This window comes from Molossus molossus, unplaced genomic scaffold (assembly GCF_014108415.1).
Source record: "Molossus molossus isolate mMolMol1 unplaced genomic scaffold, mMolMol1.p scaffold_m16_p_9, whole genome shotgun sequence".
Lineage (NCBI taxonomy): Eukaryota > Metazoa > Chordata > Mammalia > Chiroptera > Molossidae > Molossus > Molossus molossus.
This window is the reverse complement of record NW_023425403.1, coordinates 4,762,455-4,786,519: the sequence shown is the minus strand read 5'-3', so window position 1 is coordinate 4,786,519 and position 24,065 is coordinate 4,762,455. Positions and strand designations below refer to the sequence as shown.

Below are 24,065 nucleotides of genomic sequence, written 5' to 3'. Positions count from 1 at the left end.
TGATTGCTATAAATTAAATAACAGATTGAAGGCGTGCTCTCTGCAGGAATAAGAACAAAATATATCAAAAGCTGAAATGAGCGAGTCCTATGAACTGCCTGCCAACATGCTTGGATTTGATTCCTTCAGATTTAAGTTATGTGTATTCATTGTTTAAAATTTAAAATATAGAAATGTATAAATAACTCAGTAATTACCTTAATCCTGCAATTTGGAGAATAGAACAGTCGTTTTTCCTGTCTTTTACTCTTAAGACTGTATATATACAGGTATACAGCGTATCTGTCTATACATTTTGTCCTGTGAAAAGATTTGTCAGCCCATGGTCCTTGGCACCAACTCAGTGGCAGCAGAAATGCGCAGTTTGAGCTGTGGGGAAGAAGGAAACTGTTCAGTGGCAGGGGCCCTGGGTGGCCCTGGGGCCAGGCCTCTGTCCGCCGGACAGCTCTAGCTGCACCTCCACGGTCTGCTCCACAGTGGTTTGCTTGGCACTGCTCTGCTCGGCTCGGGTCTGCGCCAGCCTGCTCTGGCCCGTGCTGGTCGGCTCCACGCGGTGAGACGGCTTCCGGTGAGACAGCTTTGTGTGTCCTCTCAGCCAGGGACACGCGACCTCCAGTCTTTGGAAGTGTGCCCTCAGAGCCGGAGGGAAACTGGCTCACCCGGAGAGAAGTCCCCGCCGCTGGGTGCCTGATTGATTGGTCTGCCTCATGCAAATGAGGACTCTAAATCCTTGAAGTTTGATTGGTCGAAAAGGCACTGTCCTGTCCTGATGGGTCGGAGTGGAGGCACTTTGGTTGGGCAGAGCTGTGCAGCTTCATTGATGGGTTGCAGTAGGATTCCAGGAGCTCCCGTAAGGGGCTGGCCCAGATGGCAGGGACACAGTGCAGGCGGCTGTCGGTGCAGGCTCCCTGGGGAGTGCGGTTTGTGTAACGGGACCATGGGAGAGATGGCTGCTAGGCTCTGCTTTTTTAAATTTGAGCCCAGCCAACCATTAGCCCTTCTTAGTAGGTGTCTTTCTTCTCAGGGTTCACAGATTGTACTGCATTATGGACAGTGTGTCTATGTAGTGTGTATACACTGTGTGCTCTACTTTTTCATAGAATGTACTCTTCATGTCTAAATTCTAAATCTGTATCATCATTTTCTAGTGTCATGTGTAACTTTCTGTGCTAATTTCTACTTACATTGCACATTACTTAATCAATTATTTATTATTATCTGTATAGGTTTCATATTTCACTATTGTAAACAGCCTCATGATAAATTTGTACATATATCTGGCATAATTATATTATTACTTCTGTTGGATAGAAAATTTAATTTCAAAGGGACTTTGTTGTCTAAAATAGAGCTTGTTTTTAAGGCCCTTCCACTTAAAATAACACATTTTTCTTGAATAGCTGTACACATTTATATACCCACCATGATTGAAAGGAATTATAATTTTTTTTTACTTTTCTCACCACTGAATATATATTATTTATATTTCTTCTTTGTGAATATTCAGTTCAAGTTCTTTTCCCATTTTTTATTGAAGTGCTTATTTATTTTTTCTTATTAACATGATCTTGTGATATTTTTAAATTATTAGTTTCTGTTCATCTATATTGCAAATAGTTTTTCAACTTTATTGTTTGTCTCTCATTTTGTTTACAGTACTTCTACTATAGAGATAGTTTACACTTTATTTTTATATTCATCCTTAGAGAGGATTTTTTTCAGCCTAAGAATATAAATATGTATAATAACTTTTATTTTCTACTAGTATTTTTTAAATTGCATGTTTTCTATTGTGAATTGTATGCTTATATTTTTTTTCTCCTATTGGGTAACTTAATGTTTTCTCATATATACATAATTACTGTTATAGTTATTATTCATTTCTAAATTTTGAATTACAAACCTTATTTGCCTCAAAACTTCAAGTAATACTTCATTGGAAATCTCTCTTCGCTACCCTCCTTTTTCTTTTTCTTTCTTTTTTTTTTGTTTTGGTATGTGCCCCTAGCGGGAACCGAACCTGGGACTCTCTGGTCCACAGGCTGATGCTCCAACCGCTGAGCCAAACCGGCCAGGGCACTACCCTCCTTTTTCTTAGTATTTGGTGCGTACGTTTTCTTGGGCCGTAGAACATGGTGTGTTATAGTGCATCACCTATGGCAGAGTGGATACTCATGCCTGTTTCATGCGAGATACTTGTGGTCAGCTGAGGTCACAACCTGACTTTAATTCTGGCTGAGTTCTGGGGTAAAGAACCCAGGGACCCACCAATCACACAGCGCCGTGTTGCTCCTTGAGTTCAAAGGTGAGTCAGGAGACAAGTGAAACAGCAGCCCTCTGTGACATGGTTCTTCAGGTAGCAGTGAACACAGGTACACCTGTGCTCGTTGATAATATTTTTCTCCGGTTGTAATCTTTTAAGATTCTGAGACATTTGTGATTCTTGCAATTTGTTCATATTAGAGATTTCCTGAGACATATATTTCATAAACATTAATTGGGAAACTATATGAAGATATTTTCCCACCCTTCAAAGGAATTATATACTATATGGCATATCAAGCATCATCCTATCTATTCCAGAAGGTAATGGAGCAATATCAATATTCTCATAACACAGACCTAAAGAGATTAAGTGATGTGCTCAGTCCACACAGTAAATGAAGAAAGGGAAACCCCACAATCCACAGGAGGAAGGAACACATTTCATAGTCTACTGCCTAGGAGGCTTTGTAATCAATAGGAAAACTACATTAGATTATGTTTCTCAAAATGTTGTACAAAGATCACCTACACCAGAATATCTGGGATTACTAAAAACAGTGATGAAAAGTCTTTCAGTTAAATCATACTTTGATTTTTAAAGCAAACTTACTGATTTTGTACTTCAAAAATTAGAACAGGGAAACTATAACTTTCTGAATGTAGTTTCTTGATCTTCATCCAAGACCAGTGGCTGGGGACCATGGGAGGCAGTGACCGGCGTTGCTAACAGACCCAGTGTCCGGTGTCCAAAGTATTATATATTTAGACTCTAAAGCTGGGACAATCATGACAATATAAAATAAACATTTCAGGTTGTATTTCACTTTGCAGATAAAGGTAAACAATGTGCCATTTTTTTCCCATAATGTCAAAGTATAATTTAGAAAAAAATGTATTTTTCTTAGTTATAGTAACTGCTTGAATATAATATGGAAGGATCCACTTAGTTTGATGTACTCATGTGGACAGTTAACTATCTGCGAGCAGAATTAATGCTTTCTGACCGATTCCATGTCTTTTTCATATCAGAATAAATCTCCATGATCAATTTTGGGGGAAATACTGGAGCTTTTGCCAATGTATAAAACTCACTGTGATGCTGTTGTTGAAATCCCATTTTTCAAGTGGTTATCGATGCAGAAATAGATTCTATAAAACTGATTCCTAATTTCAAGCATCCTGCTTAATTACATTTTATTGATGCTGATAATTAAAAATGAAGCAAAGCATGAGAGTGGATTTCAGTTTAATTTTATTTTTATTGGAAGGGAACACAAGCCTGACTAAATTTTCAAACTTATAAATTTGCCATTTATGTGAAAGAACTGTCAATAAAACAAGCTATTTCAAAAATAATTTTAAAAGTTATATCACAACATTTTTATCATAAAAACCAAATATATATATATATATATATATATATATATATATATTTCCTATTTTAATAGTGGGATTTCATTTAGTTTTGATGGTGGTATTGATTCAAATCAAAAGTATGAATGTTTTACCGTGAAAAGCTCTGCAATTCAGGGATAATTAACACTATTTTAGCAGGGCCCCAGCGTGTGTAATGTTGGACCTGCAGGGGTTTCCGTGCGCCTGTTTGCAAAGCCCTGCGTCGGGTAACTGATGTCGCATGTTTCTCGGACAGGCGTATGCAGGCAGAGACCTGGAGGAGCAGCTGCGGGCAGTGTCCAGTGTGGATGAGCTCATGACCGTCCTGTACCCGGAGTACTGGAAAATGTACAAGTGTCAGTTACGGAAAGGGGGCTGGCAGCCCGGCCCGGAGCAGCCCGACGCCGGCGCCAGCACGGAAGGCACTATAAAATTCGCTGCGGCACATTACAACGCCGAGATCCTGAAAAGTGAGTGTGGGGGTGAAAACGTGGCCGAGGGTCATGGAGCGCCCAGTGAGGGTTGCCACCTCGGCCCTTCCATGTCAGCGTTTGTATCACTGAATGTTTTTAGGGCCCAAAGGAGATAGGGTTTTCCGGGCGCAGCGTTCTGTGCGTTCACCGTGAGCGGTTAGGATGGTTTCCTGAAATACGGATAAAGAGAGACTCCTGCATGCCTAGCAGCACACTTGCCTTTATTTTTCCTAATTAGATGATAATCCCACTGCAAATTTTTAAAACCTCTCAACATATCTGACACAGTCTGTGAGTTTAATCATGCACACATTCTGTATCTTACAAAATGATTGCACAGAAATCTGCTCTCTGACGTGGATTTAGAAATGCTTGATTTCTAAATCATTCCAAGTCATCTCTTCAGATCCTGTTCGCTGTCCTGGTTCTCAGGTACCCGGCCTGAGAGGGGCCTGGGTAAAGCCCCTGGTCGGTCAGCAGAAAGCGCCACTCAGATTACGATCTGCATAGTAGGGCTTGGTGGGTTGCTTTTAAACAGTAATTCCCCTCCATTATCCGATATTAACCTCTCTGAAGGTTTGAGATGGCAAAGTATTTTCAAAACAAAAGCAACCAAACAAAACGGCTTCAGGGTTGAGTCATGAATAGGGCATGTCCTTTTCCCCCAAAGAACTTTGTTTTAGGGGAAATACGGGAAAAGGAAGCTCAAACATTGGAGAGGTACGTCCTTGTAGGGCAGTATTTAAAGACTCCGCCGTGCCCTAAGCAAGCCACCCAGTCCCTGGGAGAAGAATCCCAGCAGGGAGCCCGGAACGGGCAGGAAAAGTCCCCTTTCCTGAGAAAGCCGAGTTCAGGAACCTTATTCCAGTTGACGGAAAATACCCTTGTATTTCAAATAGCTGCCACCCTGACGTTAGCCAGGACTGCCAAAGGCCTGCCTGAAAATGGTTTTTGAATTGAGTCCAAAACCATAGCCGTCTTTTCATTTACATCTGAGCTTAAAAGGAACAATCGAATCGTGTGTATTTGCTTTGCGACCCCACAACGGCCCATGTTACAGCAGATGAACGTGACTCCGTCTGCGGCGCTGTGAACACCTGTGTATCGGTGTTCTTTTCCTTAAGCTGAGCCAACCGATCATGAGGGCCGTAGAACGGGTGTTTTTTTAAGAGCCTGGTCCTGACTGAGCTCGTTACACGGCTGCAGGAATTCGTTTTAAGAACGATCCTTGGCTCCCTCTTACATAGGACGCGTGTCCGGTTCACAGGGTCGTTCAGGATACCGACGACGATTTCTTGAACGTAATCCATGACCTTTGAATCTTAAAATCTGAAAGCAAATGTGAGTGACTTCCAACTGCTGTGGGCTGTTTCCCCTTGGTGGCTTCTGTGTAACCTATGGCCTTCCCTGTGACTCGACAGGTATTGATAATGAGTGGAGAAAGACTCAATGCATGCCACGTGAGGTGTGTATAGATGTGGGGAAGGAGTTTGGAGCAGCTACAAACACCTTCTTTAAACCTCCATGTGTGTCCGTCTACAGATGTGGGGGCTGCTGCAACAGTGAGGGCCTTCAGTGCATGAACGCCAGCACGGGCTACCTCAGCAAGACGGTAGGTGTCCCCGCCCCGCAGCCCGCCCCCAGTGCCCGCCCCACTCCCGCCCTTCAGGCTCTCCCGTCGTCTTTGCCGAATGAAGTCCTCCCAAGAGTTTGTGGTTTGGATGATATCATATCACAAAGTGGTGCTTTCTGGACTCACACAGTGGTACCAAAGCCAAGTGGAGAAAATAATAAGTGTATCTACGAATGTATGTGAATTCACACTCATGTACACACACACACTTGAGTACGCATACACACATACACATGTGCGCATGCGCACATACATCCACATAGACATACACACAATACATACAGACGTACACACATACAGACATACACACATGTTGATCTTTGAGGATAAAAATGTTCATTTGGCCATAATTTTCTTTCTGATCACTGAGATAGAGCATGCATTGCGTATTAAAAACGTGTAATTACAAGTATGTGATTTGAGCCAGTGGACCAGTACGGACAGAAACCACCACACTAAGCATTTCATTGTGTACTAGAAAGAAGGACCTTCTGACATTTAGTCTCAGGTATTTTGAACAGACTGTACAGTCCCATCGTAGTCGATGCGAAGCTTCTGTTAAGTAACCAGGAAACTTCTCTTAGGGCTGGGTTTGCATGCGGGATTTTCAGAGCAGACGCAGCCCTGCGCTGCAGGTCTCGGGCGACATCCAGGACATGTTTGTGTGCAGGTGACAATCACGGAGTGTTGTTTAAAACTGCGTGTACCGGTCGCCTCTGCTCAGGGGAGACAGAGCTAAAGGCGGGGCAGAGGCAACTTCTCCTGGAAAGATAGAACTGGTTTCTGGAGAGGCTCGTCCAGTCTGGTTTGAGTTGAAATAGCGCAGGTGGTCTGGATCCATTCAGAGCTGGCCTTTGACCTCCAGCGTGAAACATGAACTTATTTCAAAAACGTGATGTTAGATTTGCTTTATACAGTGTGGAATGACAGCGAGTGAACATTTGTAATTAAATACTGTCTACACTTAGAACACACATAAGTTTCATTTTGTAAAAACTGTAGCTAATCTGCATAATTCCCACTAGTAAAATCTACCTTCATTTTAATAATTAAGTGGAAAAGAAAGTTAAAATCGCTACCTCGGTTACTTCAACTGCATTTTCCCATCCGGTTGAAAATCTCTAGTTTTTATTGTACTAATCACATGGTCTCTGAGTTTGGAGACATTGTCTAACCAAATTGCTTTTTTTTTTTTAGGAACAAAATATATTTCTTTATGTTTCTCACACACTTGATGAACAAGCCATTTCAGATGCTAACACTTTCACGAGGAAACAAAAAATACGTTATAAACCTGAATTGTTTATTCACTTGCCTCTGCCTAAACACTAAAAATTAAAAGGTGATGTTTTGGGGTCTTTTGTCATTCCTCTTATTATCATCGTTCTTGAAACATAGCCAGAAGTAGTTTATTCTTTATTATTTCATACAGATACAGAAAAATAGCATAGGTTTTATTCTAAGTAGCAGGGAAAGCAGTATAACTAAATACAGTCATGCATTTAGAAACTTCATCAGTAGAGTAGAAATGGGTAATAAGATAGCATTTCAGAGCCTGACAAAATACTAATATTTTAAAGGAATACTATAGCCCTGGCTGGTTTGGCTCAGTGGTTGGAGCGTCGGCCCGCAGACCAGAGTCGTGGGTTCGATTCCGGTACAAGGGCATGTACCTTGGTTGAGTTTGTCCCCAGCCCTGATTGAAGTCTTGCGGGAAGCAGCCAGTCAATGTGTCTCTCTCACATCAATGTTTCTCTCTCTCTCTCTCTCTCTCTCCTCCCTCCCATTCTATCTGAAGATAAATGGAAAAATATCCTCAGATGAAGATTATTAAAAAACTAGATAAATACAAGAATAATATATAATCGTAATGTCAAAGCAGCAAAACTTCTCCTTTTTCCTCTCAAATCTTTATTGAACAACAATGAAGAATGTCTTAGCTAGGAAATTATAGATTTATATTATATACTATTCTGAATAAAATAATACTAATTTAACAGGTTTTACTGGATATGATGTGTTTATCTTATCATAACCCTGAGATAAAACAGGTTTAAAAATAATCCTTTAGTAAGTGTTGGAACTAAAAACCTTTTCTATCAAATAGAAATATGTATGCCAGTAGGATAGTCCCCCCCAAAAAGTAATATTTATTTTAAAACATATTAATATTAAAACTTTTGCTGGTTTTATTTTCAAGCCAAACTCAATAAAAGCATTTTTGGCCTTCTGAGACTCTTGGGAAAAAGTCATTTTTTAAATAAAGAAAATAAATATGGGTGATGTAGGAATTAAAATAAGTTTGTGGAATACATTTACTAGTGTGTATTTTAAAATAATTCAGTTAAGCAACATGATCTGTGTCCTAGAGTATAGTGTTTATTATTATGGTGTTTCATTTCAATCAAACTTCACTTTGGTTGATCTTTCAAAGGTATCAATGTACTAACTGCATTTTCCAAATACCAAAGGGCCATATTTCTTTTAAAAATGGAATAACGTGGGATAGACTTAGAGATACATTTTGAAGAATTATTTCATCAAATAAAGCAAAATGTATCTATTAAGAGCTCATTACTCATCATTTTATAAAAACCTTGTTAGATTTAATTGTTAGATGAAATTTTTCTTTCAAAATGCTCATATTTCAAAGATGTAGAGTTGAATAATAACCATTGTAGTGTTGGGATTTATTGTTTTGTTCGCTTCTTTCTTAAAATTCTTGTTTTTTCATTGTTACTTCATTTTCTTGGTGAAAATCAATTACCAATTGACAATATCCAAAGCTACTTTTTTATTACTAATTTCTTCCACAAATTTTATTTTGCCTTGTTAAGTTAATACAAAGAAAATATTTTAAATGAATTTTCTTTAAAATAAATCTCTGAAGTTCTATAGCATAGTATTTATTAAATATGACTTTCATATTTAAATGAACAATTAGTTTTATATTTAAATATTTCAACCTATATCTTCTTTAGGTACCGATGCCCACGTGTTCTGTGTACTAGTTCCTCAGACGAGCTTTTTCTCCCAACATCGAGCACACCCCAAACAACACCACCTCCAGAAAACGCACCTGGTCCCCTGGTTTTACCTCTCTCATTACATGACATCATTTCTCGTCAGAAACACAGGGTCGTTTTTGGCGTCTCCTCTCCCATCACAGATGCGGTCACCAGTCCAATGTTAATTTCATCCCTCCAGTATCTTCAGTCTCCACATCCATCACCGTCACTGCAGTCCGAGATACTTTGATGCTCTTTCCAACTAATGAAATAACATCCTTTCTGCTCTTCCTGCTTCCGTGTCCCCCTTCCTAATCTAGCCTCTAAATTGCCCCCAAGTGGTATCTTTAAAAACACACATTTGATGCTGGCAGTCTTCGGCATAAGGGCCCCTCAGGGATTTCCCGCTGTGCTTGAAATAGGACCGAAATCTTGATCACAGCCTTGAATGTCTGCCCGCGTCTTCCTTCGCAGCAGCATTGGCTGTGACTTCCCCTGGACCTTACCATTTTTGCTGGCAGTGTTCTAGAATTCCTTCCATTTCTGGGAACCCTGTCTGCCCCAGAGCCTTTGCACATACCTTCAAATTATCCTGGCATTCCTGTCCCCTCCTGGCTCAGGTACCAGTTCTTCAGGTCTCCACTCCAGTACGACCTGGCATGAGGAAGTCCTCGGGGGAGATTTTTCTGATCTTCTGAGATAAGACCTCAGATATAGACCCAGTATTTCTTTTAAATGTTTTATAGTTTCCATACTTTTCTTTGATCCAGATACTGTAGCTTCCAATTCTATAGCGTCACAAAGACAGAGAGTCCTCTTTAGTTGACTAAGGTCTGTCTCCTCCGAAAAGGCGAAAGCAGGTCTCTCTTTCTTGTTCCTTGCTTCCCGAGAGCCTAGCACAGAATTAGTGCTCAGCTTCTTCTAGAACCACAGCAAAGCTGCAGCTCCTTCAGCAGAAGAAAATGAAAGTACAGACACACCCATGATGTCCCCCCCACCCTGTTTCAGGACGCTGGGTCCCTGATACCTAAGCGTTATCTGTTGAACCAGGTATTCAAACCACTGCCTTCATGATTAATAATAACATAATGGCTGATGGACTCGGCAGTGCCATTTTTAAATAAACCGATTCTTTTGCCTAACAGAAGTGCATACTCTAAATTTTAGCTAACTTTTTAAAAATAGCTGTTTCTTTAGCCTACAGGAGAGAAAATTCTCCCCCTTCTTCATTCGATGTTCATGTGAGCAGAAGTCAGCATTCTCTGCCTTTTACTAGCGGTTTGCTAAATACATGCCTACTTTACATGCGTGTCCAATAGATAACAGGAGTGCCTCAGGCAAAACCTAAGTCTGGAAAACAACACAGCTCATTGTTAGTAAACAAAATAAATACAGTCTTCAGTGAAGGGTTAGCGTCAACTCTTTTCTGTGACCTCTTCATATTCATCCCCCATGTTGGTCTAACTAGGCTCCATGCTTGCCTGATTCGTATCAGAGTGAAGTATTTATTGGAGGGTAAGTGTGTGTTCGGGGCAGCATGGAACCTGCTCCATCAGGTTGGGGGCCTTGGAGGGTTTGGGCTTTAGAAGGAAGAAGGCTTGATGGCCAAGTTGGCAGTTCAAAGAGCAGTTAGTGCTAAGTTTAGGGCCTGTGCAGGTGAAATGGAATTTGGTCCAGTGGCCTCAGTACTTAAACACTCAAATACGTGTTTTTCTATAAGAAAATTGCCCACTTTATATGGAATTAGTTCTCATTCTCTTTCATCTTCTTTCATCTCCAGGTTTCAGAGACCTTAGGCCTCCTTGTACAGTAGATGGATCATGTTAATTTCCCCTGCTTCCTCCCGGTCATCTGCTCCTTTGAAGAGTCAAGATTTACCTATAAACGTTTTGAAGTCTATCTGGTGTTTGTTGTTGGTCTACGTTGTTTTTCAGTTTTGTTTTGATCCTTTATGTCAAAGAATTGTGCAGTCATGTTTTTAAATGTGTATCGTATACCAGCAGAGTAGTTCTCATTCTAGCATGTCCATCTTTTAAGAGTTGCATATTTTTTTAATCAAAACATTTAGATTACTTGAAAACAAGGGACTGAGTCCTCAGGGTTCTGTTCATGGTGATTCCTCCCTCGTTTTTATCCCCTGGTCACATTTCTGTCCTGGTTTTCATACTACCTACTCAGCCTGTGACTTGGCTGTCCCTGAGATGGGTCAAGGGCTATCTGTGTCACACTGGGGTTGTGACCTGTGTATTCCCCCACCCTCATCTCACGCTCACAAATAAACAAGCAAGTAAATAAATCTTCTTTTTCCAGTTCTGTCTGTCTCAGGAAATGACACTGTTCATCTAGTTGGTCATTCAAGTTATTCTTTCTTTCACTAAAAGTCTAACCAAACACCCCCATTGAATCTACCTTCTAACAATGGTAGAATCCACCCTGAGCCTTTATTCTGCTGATTCAACTTTGGCCAAGGCCAGATCCATCAATCACCTGGACCATTACACCTGCCCCAGCCTAATACCTGGTCTCAAATATCCATTCTTACTTCCCTCCAGTTCATGTGCCGCATTTTAGCAGTGAGATTTCTCTTTTCTGAAAGATATGTCAGATGCTGCTAAACTCTTCCGGAGCATTGCGTTCTTGGGACTGAACCAGCATTCCGCTGGAGTATCATAAGCTGCTCTTTTCTGATTGGATTGCTCAGGCTAGCATCAGTTCTGATTGGATGGTTCAAACATTCAAAGTTGTTACATATTTTGAATGGCACTCTTCTGTAGGTTAAATCCTTTACAGACCCTTCATGATCTGGCTGCTACCTAAATCTGCAGCCTCAGTTGTCACTCCTTTTTCCCTCAAATACTACTTGCCACCAGCACCAGATTCTTTTATTCCTCAAATTATATCAATACCTCTTACCTCCAAGTCATTACAATACTGTGCCCTGTGTTCGAAAGGTCTCTCCAGCCCTGGCTGGTTTGGCTCTGTGGTTGGGGTGTTCGTCCTGTGGACCAACGTGTCGTCCTGTGGACCAACGTGTCGTGGGTTTGATTCTGGTCAAGGGCACGCACGTACCTCTGTTGCCATTTGTCCCCTGCCCTGGTCAGGGTCGTGTGGGAGGCAACAAGTTGGTGTGTCTCTCTCACATCAATGTTGCTCTCTCTCCCTCTCTCCCACTCTACCTGAAGATAAAATATCCTTGGGTGAGAATTACAAAAAAAAAAAAGAAAGAAAGAAACGTCTTTCCACACATCATGCCCATGTCGCCTCTTACTTAGCTAACTGCTACTCATCCTCCGGCCTGGACATAATTGTCACTTCAGTGCCTGTGATAACATCCTTTTGGCCCATATTTGAGCATCATCACCTCATCTGTCTCTCAGGTGGTTTTATTTCCTAGGTTCTAAACGCTATGAAAGCAAAGCTTGTGTTCGGTTCTTACCTGGGGCAGAGTGCAGTAGTTGGCACACAGCAAATGCTTGGCACTAAGTAGAATAAATACCTAAATCAAAGGGAACAGATTTGGGGTCAAAGTTACAGTCTTGAGCATGCTGATTTTGAAGAATTTGAAGGGTATTGAGGTGGAGATAACAGAAAACGACTGGGCACATACTTCTAGAATTCTACAGCAGTGATGGGCTCACTAGCTGCCGGTTTGGGAGGAAGCATCATATTGAGAAACACTGTTGGGAGCCCCGACGTGGCTGGGACTCCTTAGAGAATTCATGGCTCAGAGAGAAGAGGGAGAGCTGGTATCCCGTCACTGATAGCCCCACGATGTCTCTCTTTGACATTGTCATTTCATACCCTTCTCCTGCCTGCAGAACCACTCAGGCTTTTTATTACAGCAAAAGGAGTAGCTTTAATTTGGATTTAATTGAGCAAAGGGGTAAAGCCCCCATGGGCTCCATCCTCGGCTGTGGAGTGGGTCCGTGGGGATGTTGGACTCGTGCTAACGGAGCTCACACGTTAGCAGGGAACAGCAACATCAATCACGTGATGGAAGGCAGTCTGAGTGTTGGGGAGAGAAGTGCACAGGTTTGTGGAAATACATCCCCGGGAGCTTTACACACCAAGGGAGCAAGGCCTGGAGTCGAGGGCGGAGTGTTCAGCGGTACTGAACCTTTTCGTCAATGTCGAGCTTGTCAGAGCCTGCACTCAAATCACACTTTCTCCTGCGTTTATGTTATGGTATTTTTCATATTCGTGGGAGCGTGTGATGATTTCTTTCCAACACGCAAGCAAATTTCTTGCTGCTCTAATGTCTGAAGGAAAAAGAGAAAAGGTAGAGTTTTTGTTTCGTTGAAGGAGTTCCAGACACGTCATTCAGTAACACAAGCCACCAATCGGAAGCACATAAATGTAGACAGCGCACCGTAGTCATGTGAAACCCACGTGCTCTGTGGAAGCTTCCCAGGCATTGATGGGGCTCGACACAGGGCATGGCACAGAGTGTGTGAGGAAGCCTGGTCAGCCGCCAAGGAGAACCAGATGCTCGAACCCTGCCCGGCCTAATCGATAGCAACTGCTCAGACCTCCCGGCTCAGATCCCAGGCCTCTGAAACTTGAGTTGACAGCATGGTTTTTTGACCTTTTTTATAAACATGTCCTTCAGTATATTTTTTTTTAATGAGAAATTGTGTATTTAAGCGAGAGAAGCAAAAAGTAGAAAGTGAGTTTTGCAGAACGTCAATCATTTGATGACTGGGGAGCGAAGAAAGTAGCCTGCTTTGGAGACAAACCTTCGGATTAAAGCAGTTGTTGAAATGTGAGTGTTGACCTTCCAGACTTGTCCTGAAGAGAGCAATGCAGAGGGACTTCTGATCCACGGGCACCCTTGGAAACTGGAGCCTCCTTGCCGGGACCATTGGTGTGGTGCAGGAAGAGGCTCTGCCCCGAGGCTAGGTCTCCCAGAAGTCCCTGAGCAGCATTGGTTAAACGCTGGGTTCAGTCTTCTGAAGAAACAGCTGTTCTCTTTTCTAATCATGTGATAAAAAAATGATAAGCCATGGCCATTTGCTCAGTGGTTACAGTTTGGGCCTGCAAACCGAACAGTCACGGGTTCGATTCCCTGTCAAAGGCTCGGACCTGACTTGCAGGTTCAATCCCTGGCCCCTGTTGGGGTCATGCAAGCAGCAACCAATTGGTGTGTTTCTCTCACATCAATGTTTTTTTCTCTCTCTCCCTTCCTATCTAAAAAAGCAAAGGAAATATATTCTTGGGTGCAGATTAAAAAACAGAAAAGAAATAATAAAAGCATATGTATTAACAAAAGCATTCCAGATTACATTTGAGTTAAACTGGGTGTTTCATAAAATGTTCTTTTATAGCAAAATTTCTTAAATGTAAATGAAACATGCAATTCTGCAGCGACTTAGAGGTGCTAGTTCACACTGCAGACAGAGCCCTTCCATGAATGAAACAGGACACTGTGGCAGCCCCCAAATTAGTATATTACATTCGTATGTATTCAACAAGTGGAATGGGATTTGTTTTCCATTTCTAGCTGATTAATATTTGGCATGCCCAGTTGCGGGGAATCAGGTTTTATCCAGATGTAGGAAAAGAACGCTACACCAATACCAGTTATCAGAAGTTTCTTTAGGAATGACCTTTGCCTTAAGGAAAAAAAAATAGTGCATCTATTAAAAGTAGCACTTTTTTTCAATGCAAGTTACTGATTCTGTGCACAAATTTCACTCAGTGTTTCTAAGCCTCCTGGATGGGGTTGTTGTCACAACGGTAGCGTGGCATGTGCCTCTTACGTATGACAGCATGTTAGGGTCAGTGCGGGCCCAGATGTGAACTGTGGGATCCGCGGTCCGTGTTCTTTCCAGACCAGTTCAAGTTCCATAGGCCCTAGATGCTGGCTGTGTGGTTGGTATGTCCAGTTGAAGGGCTAACAATAAACCCTCAATTTTCACTTTTTCCCATTTTTAGGGATTATTTCTTCAAATGTTGTGTAGTGTTTCCTACTTCACAGTTATTCGTCTTACACCGAGAGGCTGTGAATCGTTTCCATACTTAGCCGATGGACTCAAGGTGGGAGCACTCAGATGATGGGAGTGAGACCCGGTGCTCCGAAGAGAAGCCGGTTCCACTCGGGGTGGGAAGGTGCTGGGAAGGAGCCTGGTTGGCCTCCTATTTGCAGGCACACAAACACCCCTGCAGAATGCAGTGAGCCCCCCTCTTCTCCGTGAGGAAGCCCCGCACCTTCCCCTTGAATGGCCGGCGCGTAAGTGCCACAGGGACGCGTTGCTCCGCGGCTGTTGCTATGCTGGGTAAACAGCCTATTGTTCCAAAGCGGGGCTGTATTTCAAGCCCGTTTGTGTCGGTGAGAATTGACTATTAAATATCCTTCCTTAAAAATGTCCAGTCGATAGCAACTGGGAACCTCTCAGCTGGAAATGAATGCACTTCCTTTTTCAAGTTACAGTCGTACAAAACGCACAATCAGATTTGTTTTCCAATTTCCAGCCTGGTTGAAATGCCCCCTTTGTGAAGTTCTTTCGATGGTCGTTAAAATGAGCAACTCTTTAAACAGGCCTGTACTGACTGATAGACAAGCATCAGTCTTCACAGTGACTTTCATTATTGCTGGGACCCCAAATTAGATGCAAGTGAATATCTTACTGTTCAAGAACAATTCACTTTGTAGCATAAAACTATTTTAGGAGAAATATCATGTTCAAAACATCAAATTACAGTTTTGGCATCATCAATATATATAGCTATATATACATATATGTATAGATAGATAGATATAAAATTCTTAACTAATGCTAAACATAAGACATGGATTTTTCATTCTATCAGCCTAAATCTAAAATAGGAAATACTCTTGTACCCCCATTAAAGCACATAATAGTCGGACAATTGTATAAGGATTCTTATTTTATTAAAATATAAAGATAGCATTATTGCCTCCAGCAAAGCTCATGTGTTGGGATAGACCTTGACTCTTGAGAGTAAGGCGTGGTCGAGGTGTCGGTTCAGACCTTCATCCGCTGGCGGCACACGCTTCCACGGGAGAGTTGAGCTGCGGGCTGTCGCTCACTAGCATTTGTGGGAAACTAGTTGTTGTTTTGAAAGTTCTAACATAGTACTGTCATCTAAGGTTTTTCCTAGCTCGCTCCCATTGTTCGTTTTGCTTACGGATGAGTTGCATAGAGGCAGGACTCACTGACCGATGACTGACAGCTCATAGTCTAGCAAGACACCTGCACTGGGATCTTCCAGGTTCTCAATAAACAGTGAAAACTAAGCAACGGAGGATTTTAAACAGACATTTATTCTTTTATTTATCTAATATTTTCTTTGGTTTCCATTATCTGCCAAGTATTGGGCCAAGCTGAGGGGAAGTGGTAGGTACTAACAGAATCAGGATGGTCCCCAGAGTCATGGAGATCACAGTCAAATAAATGACCTAGTAAACAATAGACACATGGAAATACAGTAAACACTCACTGACATATATGTGACATTCATATAACATGATCTATTCATATAACATATACAACATATAACACACTGTGATACAAGAATATTTTCACCATTATCCACTACCACATCATCTAAGATGGGTTGAAAGCAATTCATGTAATTTATTTATGTATTTATATATTTTTTTGTTTATTATATGTTTTATTGTTAAAAGTATTACAAATGTTCCTCCTTCTTTTCCCCCCTTCCCCGCCTCCTCCCGGTTCCCACCCCGCCCCAGGCCTTCAGCACCCTATTGTCTGTGTCCATGGACAGTTTTTGGTTAACCTCTTCCCACCCCACCCCCTCTCTTCTCGGAGACCCGTCAGTCTGTTCCATGTTTTCATGCCTCTGGTTCTAGTTTATTCATCAGTTAATTTTGTAAGATTCAACTCAGTCAGGATGAGAGGAATCCAAACAGCCCTACTATGAGATCACCGCCATTATTATTCCCATTTTATAATGAAACGGAGGCTAAGGGAAGCTGGATGACTTGAAAAGTGAACTGCAAACGAGGGCTCAATGAACGTCTGCTTTTGAAATGATGCTCTTAGTTGCTCGTCCATCTCTAGTGCGGAAGGGAAGGTGCCAGGTGGTTTAAAAGTCTGTTGCAGCAGTTCTCAACCGTCCTCGTGTTGTGGGGACCCCCAAAACCATAAAGTCATTTTTGTTGCTGCTTTATAACTGTAATTTTGCTACTGTTATGAATCGCCATCGGAAATATGTGTTTCTCGATGGTCTTAGGCGACCCCTGTGAAAGGGTCGCTAGGCCCCCAAAGGGGTCGTGACCCATAGGTTGAGAACCGCTGGTCTATTGGTTTATTTTGGGAGGGGCACATGTGAGTTTATAATGTGATTCTAAGTATTAATTCTTTTAGTTCAAAAGAGTTTACATTTTTAAGCACATGTTATCTGATTAGGGAAAAAGGCACATGGACTGTCTTAGTGACACAGGGATTAGGTACAGCTACACAAAATTCACAACGTGTTCTGTAGAGAACACAGAATTGGCTGTACTTGTTAAAAAGGTGGTAGGAATATTACTTAGTCACTTGCGATGAGAAGATAGCATTCAGTAGATGCACACAGACGAGTGCAGAAGGAGACTGGAAGGTGGGGGCCCCGCTGTACCGGAGGCAGCCCTTACCGAGGTGCCCCACCCCTCGGCTGTCCCAGTCCTGAAACTGACAGGTGACGAAAACTCAGCTAGTAAGGTTTGTCCGCTTTTAACATTGGTCAGAGACACCTCTCCCCCACCCTTCCGTGTTTCCCGCACTGGGACCCTCAAGCAGAGAATTAAGGAAACCACCCCAAGAGCTGAGTTCAAAATGTGAAGGTCGAAGAAATGTTTCGAGAAAATACTTTTCTTGCCTCCACTGTGTGACCCATTTCTTCCTTTTGATTAAAGTACCTGAGTTCAGCCGGCCAGTTGCCTGCTTGGACCCCAGCAAGAGGGGTCATCAGTATGAAGCGTGTTTCTGTTACTTCATTAGCTGCACTATAAACACACTTGCTCCCGAGCGGGGCTGGAGTTGTGAGGCATGTGATTTCTTCAGGTCAGGAAAAAAAGCACTTCTCTACACAATGATTTTTTAAGGCCTCTTTACCTGTCCCTTCATCCTTTTAACAGTGCATGTGCCAACACAAATCTCTTCTACTCTGGGACAGTGCAGCGCCGGGCTCATTTCTCCGGGAAGATGCTTTCTTAGCGCGTGTTCAGCTGAGCTTGGTCTCACGAGAGCATTCTTCCCAGCCCAGCCCCGAATACACTCTTGGTACTACGAGCGGGTGCTGATGGGGACATTATCCACCCAGGAGTGGCCGAAGTCCCCTGATCCCCGATAATGCTGGCGGAGATCCTTCTTTAGGAAGCATGAGGGAGGGGTGTGGCCCCCATCACCGGAGCAGGAGCTCGCCCTGAGGTCTAGGGGTGGGAAACATCCTTAGCTCTTCCACAGTAGCCCTCATGCCAACCACTGCCTTACCTGTCACTCTGTCTCGGTTCTGCCTTGCGTCACTTGAGGCAAGGACAGACCCTGCAAGGATTCCACGTGTTCTGTAACCAGAAGTGTTTTTGTGGCCAGATCCACCTGAGCCTTGTCCCTCCGGTCATGTGGGGTCTCGCTGGTCTCCCATCCCCCTCTCGGCTCCTGTCCGCCCCGCCCCGCCCGGCCACAGCCCTCAGGGCCACTTCCAGGCTGTTGTCTCCACTCAGTCCCCCCACTTGATTTCCCTGGACCCGGCCCCTTCCCTCCGCTTACCAGCACCTGCGCCTGCTTTTCCACATGTCACACGCCTCCCAGACGTAGTTAACGGTTCCTCCGCCCTTTTCACCCCTTGAATTTTCCCTCTCCCAGGCTCCTATTATTAGAGATTTTATGATCTCGCCAGGTCATCTTATCAATGCCGAGACTTCAGCTCCAACGTTTATATGGATGACTTTCAAATGGCTCTGCTCAGCTCAAAGCACAGACACCTACCTGCCTACTGGCCATAAAATCTAGGTTTCTGTGAGCTGACCTGTACACCTCTCTACTGTTTCTACTCTTGTAGAGCTTCAATAAGTGATTTATAAAAATTAAATATGCAACATACTAAAATTGCTTATGTTCTAAGCCACTTTATATTTGCTTTGTAACTATGGCTGTTAATGTAAGGTCCACAAATGTCGTAAGAACTAAAGAAACTGTAGCATTTATAGGGACTGAAGAATTATTTCTTGAAATAGTTATATGTAGTACAAAGGGTCTCTGACAAGGTGACACGTCACCTAATAAAACTGCGTCAACAAATGTGTTTTAGAGAAGGAACTGGTCAAAACCATAAAGCTGGGCTATGTTGAAGGCATATGTTGAAACTATCTATATAGAATGGACAGTATTCTGGAGAATATCTAGAATCCTGAGAATATATGCAAATAATTTTTAAAAACCCACAACTATATAGCAATCAATCTACATATCACATTCATATGTACTAGCTTATATGATTTTCATAACAGTCTCATGAAATATTATCTTTTTCCTGGTTTTTAAAGAAAGAAACAGCTCCGAGAAGTTAAATGACTTCTCTAAGTTCACACAGCTTAGAAGTGGGGTTGCTAATAAAGTGTCCTGTCTGGGTGTGATCTTGGGGGTCACTCCTCCGAAGGCATTTAAGAAAGTCACAGAAATTTGAAGTGAATGCATTTCAAATGAAGACAATATGCATTTTATAATTTAGATCTTTCTGCATTTCATTCCTCAAAACTCACTTAGATAAATCTCTCTGTAGTGTGGGCAAATGGCAACCAGTTCGGTTCCCTAAACGTTCTCAGTGGGCTCCGGCTGTTCGTAGGAAGTTACAGCCCGGCGCCCAATCACGCAGCTCAGGGTGTCCTCATCTGATGCCTTCGGGTGCAGTAGAGCACCAGCCCCCACTGGTCCCACTGTGTTCTGTCCCTAGGAGCTGACCTTACCAAGCAGGCAGTGGTCCCACTGTGTTCTGTCCCTAGGGGCTCACCTTACCAAGCAGGCAGTGGTCCCACTGTGTTCTGTCCCTAGGAGCTGACCTTACCAAGCAGGCAGTGGTCCCACTGTGTTCTGTCCCTAGGGGCTCACCTTACCAAGCAGGCTCTGGTCCCACTGTGTTCTGTCCCTAGGAGCTGACCTTACCAAGCAGGCAGTGGTCCCACTGTGTTCTGTCCCTAGGGGCTCACCTTACCAAGCAGGCAGTGGCCAGGACTCCATGTCCCTCTTGTTACTGACGATCATTCAGGTTTTGAGAGCCTTAGGAATTCAAATCCTCTTGGTTTTACTTAATGACGCATTTATGTTTACATTTGAATTTTCAAGCGACATGGGTCCAAGTGTTTTTGCAAGAGAGAGAACCAAGGCTGTCCACAAACAGGGCATGCAGAATGAGGTGACAGCTCGGCTGAATCTTGAGACTAACCCACAGCCACGGAAGATGTGCCACCTCCCTTTAAGCTCATTATTTTCCTGATTCCCTTGTCCAAACAGCAGAAACAAAGCTTTAGCTATTAAATAATGAATGTGTTTTATTTATTTTTTTAAACATGATACATTTATAAGAGATCTCAGATACATGTACCACTGCCCTGAGGTAGAAATTTAATTTGGATTGGAAACCAATTTTCCCTCTATGTGTTTTATGTCTGTGTATTCGGTTTGTATACAAAACTTAACCCAACATTTCTAAGTGGCCAGTAGCTTTGCTCTCCCATCAGGAAGAAATGGACCCCGTGCCACTTATTAACCCCTGGGATACTCTGGGTCTCCGGAACAATTCTTCTTGAACACGTTGGTCTGTTATACCTCTGCTCTATAATCACTAGTTGGTTATCAAAATTCTAATATGCTTTGTGACGGTGACATGAGATACGCATAGGGACTATCGATAATCTGATAAAGGAACAGTTTTGCATTGCAAACATGAAACGTAATGTCCTGTGTGTACAGGGCGTCCCCCCAAAATGCATGCAGGGTGTCTCTAGATTCTGTTACGTTTTGAACATGAAAAGTATTTTAATAAACACTGGCTTTGTAATTACTCAGAGTTGTGTATACATTTGGGGGGCACGCTGTATCCTGCAGCATTCCCCCATCATGAGAAGTCCGTCTCACTCTGGGCCTCCGACATTGGCCACCGAACAGTGTGCCGCGCCTATATAATGTTTTCTCTTTTTGTCCCTCTCTGTAGCTGTTTGAAATCACAGTGCCTCTCTCTCAAGGCCCCAAACCCGTCACGGTCAGTTTTGCCAATCACACTGCCTGCCGGTGTATGTCTAAGCTGGACGTGTACAGACAGGTGCACTCGATCATCAGGCGCTCCCTGCCAGCAAGCCTGCCGCAGTGAGTATGAACGTTTCCTTTCTCTGCCTCCTCTCCTAACGTAACGCCGCGCTCAAGTCCACACAGCAGAGCGAAAGAAGTTTGTGCGATCTGTTGTAATATGCTTTGCCTCCGCCACAAAAGAAGACGCATTTAATGGTGCAGGGGGAAAACAAAGCTAAACTGAAACAGCCAGGGAAGCCCGCTTTGCAGCCACAGTAGCTCACAAAATAAAAGAAGTCTTTCCAAGGACTCGCACACATCTCTCTGATGTCCACACTGTCCGTAATTTAGATACAACGCTCATGAAATCAAGAGTGCCGACTCATAGACGATGTTCGAGCTGAACTTTACATCTGTTGGCATTCCAGTTGCTTCTCCTCGATCTCAGTGGTTTCTTCTCCATATATCTATTCCTGTTTTTATTTCAGCAAGAACTGGATATTGATTAATTTGTTGAAAGAATGTTCTCCTACTGTTACTTCCAAGCAGCATCCAAAGTAGCGTGTGTTGCAGATTTCCTTCCCATCCACGTTTTTGGTTTGGTCCAGGGCAGCATAGGCTTCGTTTGATCCGAGGGAAGGACCTGGATGGAGTGTCAGGTGCTGACCCCACCAGCAATGTGCAGGAACCATTCCCATCGCCCTCTGGGGTCTAGCAGGGCCTACTTTCTGCCCCCAGACAAGGGTGCAGCCCTTCATCCTTTAGGGTGCTAAGTGCATCTGGGAAGTGCATGGGGATAAATCTACGCAAGTCTGACGTTTGCGACAGTACACACACAGCCACGGGCGAATGTGCGTGTGACAGCTGTTCTCCGGAACTTGCATTTTAGGGGACTTGGTAATAAATGTGATACACTAATGGCAGGGGTCCCCATTAAAGCTCTTTGTGCACCTTTACTGAGTGAGGCAGCGAGGAGGCCTTATCTTTCCAGGGACTTTCGGGAAAACTCAGGAGTGCCTAGGTGGAGTGACAGAGATCTGTCCTCCTCGACCCGAGAGAACGAAGATCTCACAGGCATCTGTGAGTAAATCCACACCCGTGCCAGCAGATCAGCACCCCCGGAGCTGTTGTTTATGTGATGTCATCCACCGCCTCCCTCAGCAACTCGTCCACCCCACGTGCCTCAGTCATTATCTGTGCTGATGGTTCGAGAACCACACCCAGGTGGTCGTGTTACTGACTTCGACAGTTCATCTAGTCCGTCTTATATTGCTGGGTTTACAGTGAGTTAGCTCTACTAGGTGCAAAGTCAAAGATTTATTAACTTCCTCACCATGTTCTCTCATGCTCTTTGAGACCTTGAACTCACACAGGGGTCATGAATCACTTCTTTTCCTTGTATCTCACCCAAGCACTAGTGATTATTGGGGGGGGGGCTATCTGCTCCAACCTGCACGTATTTCCATCACTGCCACCCCACCCACTCTGTCCGCACGCATTTCTGATTGACACAGCGGTCTCCGCACTGGTTCCCTCGCATCAGATGTTCCCCAGCTCCCCCGCATGGCACGAGGAAGCTTAAAAGGCATCTGCCCCTCCCTCTGACCGGGAGCTGGCGGTGACTGCAGCTCCTCAAAGCGCCCAGCACAGCTTTCCCGCCTCCCTGTCTGGCACCTTCTCTTCTCTGGTTTCCCATTGTTCGCCGGGACTGCGATTCGCGAAATCTAATTCCCCGAGCCGAGCTCATTTCCTGCTCCGGATCCGGTTCCGTTCTGGCCCTGGTCCTTCCTTTCCTGCCTGTCCGCAGCCCGATCCCCTTCTCAGAGTGCAGGTGCAGGTCTTTCTCCGCATTCGTCTTGCCAAAGACCTGGCCGCCTCTGCTTCTTAAACACCCGTGGCGCAGACTGAGTGGGCTCGTCTTCGGGTGGGTTTCCAGGGTCTGTGAGCGCGGCCCATGGAGCTGGGCTGGGGGAGGAGTGCAGGGGGGGTTACACCCGCCAAGCCTCCAGCGAGGACACTGAAAAGTGACTGAGCCGCTCCTGCGCGTGCAGCCCTTCAAGTTCAGTGTCTCCGCTAACCTCGCGGAAGCCGTCTACCATGTCGGTAGTGGCATTAGCCTTATTTTATAGACGAAGCCAATTTGGGAGCTAAATAGTATACTCCACTGATCAACCAGTGTTTGTTAAATAAAACAACCTACTTACCTGCATGCAGTCCACCACATTTCCATATTTCGCGCCCGTGTTCATCATTTCTCACCCACTAAGCCACACACTGTTTGAGGCAAGAAGGGACGGAGAGAGTAACAAGAGCCTGGGCCCTGGCGTGAGCCAGATCTGAGCTTTCGTCCAGGCCCACCCCCCGCTTCGAACCCTGGGTCTTCCACCTCCCTGACCTCAGTCTGCGTCTGCCCGAGAGTCAGGAAGGAAAAGAATTGAATGGACTGCTGGAGGCATGTGTCGGGCTCAGCTGGTGTCTGAGAGACCCCTTCGAGGACAGAGGCACTGCTGGCGTTAAGATTCCCATCTGATTCATTTCTCGCTCTCTGTTTTTCTGTGTGGTTTTTCCACCACTGGCTACTGGAAGAAATGTATTTTACATTTCAAGCCAGGGCACACAGAACTGTGTGTGCAATGTAATGGATATATACACATTTGGAAAGTAGCTAACTATATAACTTTACATGCAGTGATAACACAAACAACTATAAAAGTAAAACAAAGTATTAGTTTAAAATACTTTTCTTTATTGTGGTGCTGCTCAGCCTTTTGTCATTACCGCAACCCTAAGGGTTTTCAGAGCTGTTTTTCTACCCCCCTCCCCCACGAATGTTTAATGCCACAGGCGTATTTATATCTCTTTATGTACCGTACGTATATCTGGGCTTTACACAAAAAAAAGTAGAAAGTTTACTTTTTATTCGATGTGGGATTAAAATGACAGAATAAAATTTTATGGCTCCGCAGTGAGAGCGTCGGCCTGCGGACCAAAGAGCCCTGGGTTCGATTCCAGCGAAGGGCACGTACCTCGGCTGGATTCG

General features: G+C 43.7%; 1 protein-coding gene across 1 annotated transcript in view; it reads left to right on the top strand.

Annotated features, from left to right (window-relative positions):
- The first annotated feature begins 3,938 nt into the window (after positions 1-3,938).
- The window catches only part of VEGFC (vascular endothelial growth factor C), a 34,812-nt gene continuing 14,685 nt past the window's right edge, over positions 3,939-24,065 (top strand). The window contains exons 1-3 of the mRNA XM_036250280.1: positions 3,939-4,130; positions 5,555-5,745; positions 20,952-21,103. Coding sequence (XP_036106173.1) covers positions 3,977-4,130; positions 5,555-5,745; positions 20,952-21,103 — 497 coding nt within the window. The 5' untranslated portion in view covers positions 3,939-3,976. The remainder of the gene's footprint in view (positions 4,131-5,554; positions 5,746-20,951; positions 21,104-24,065) is intronic.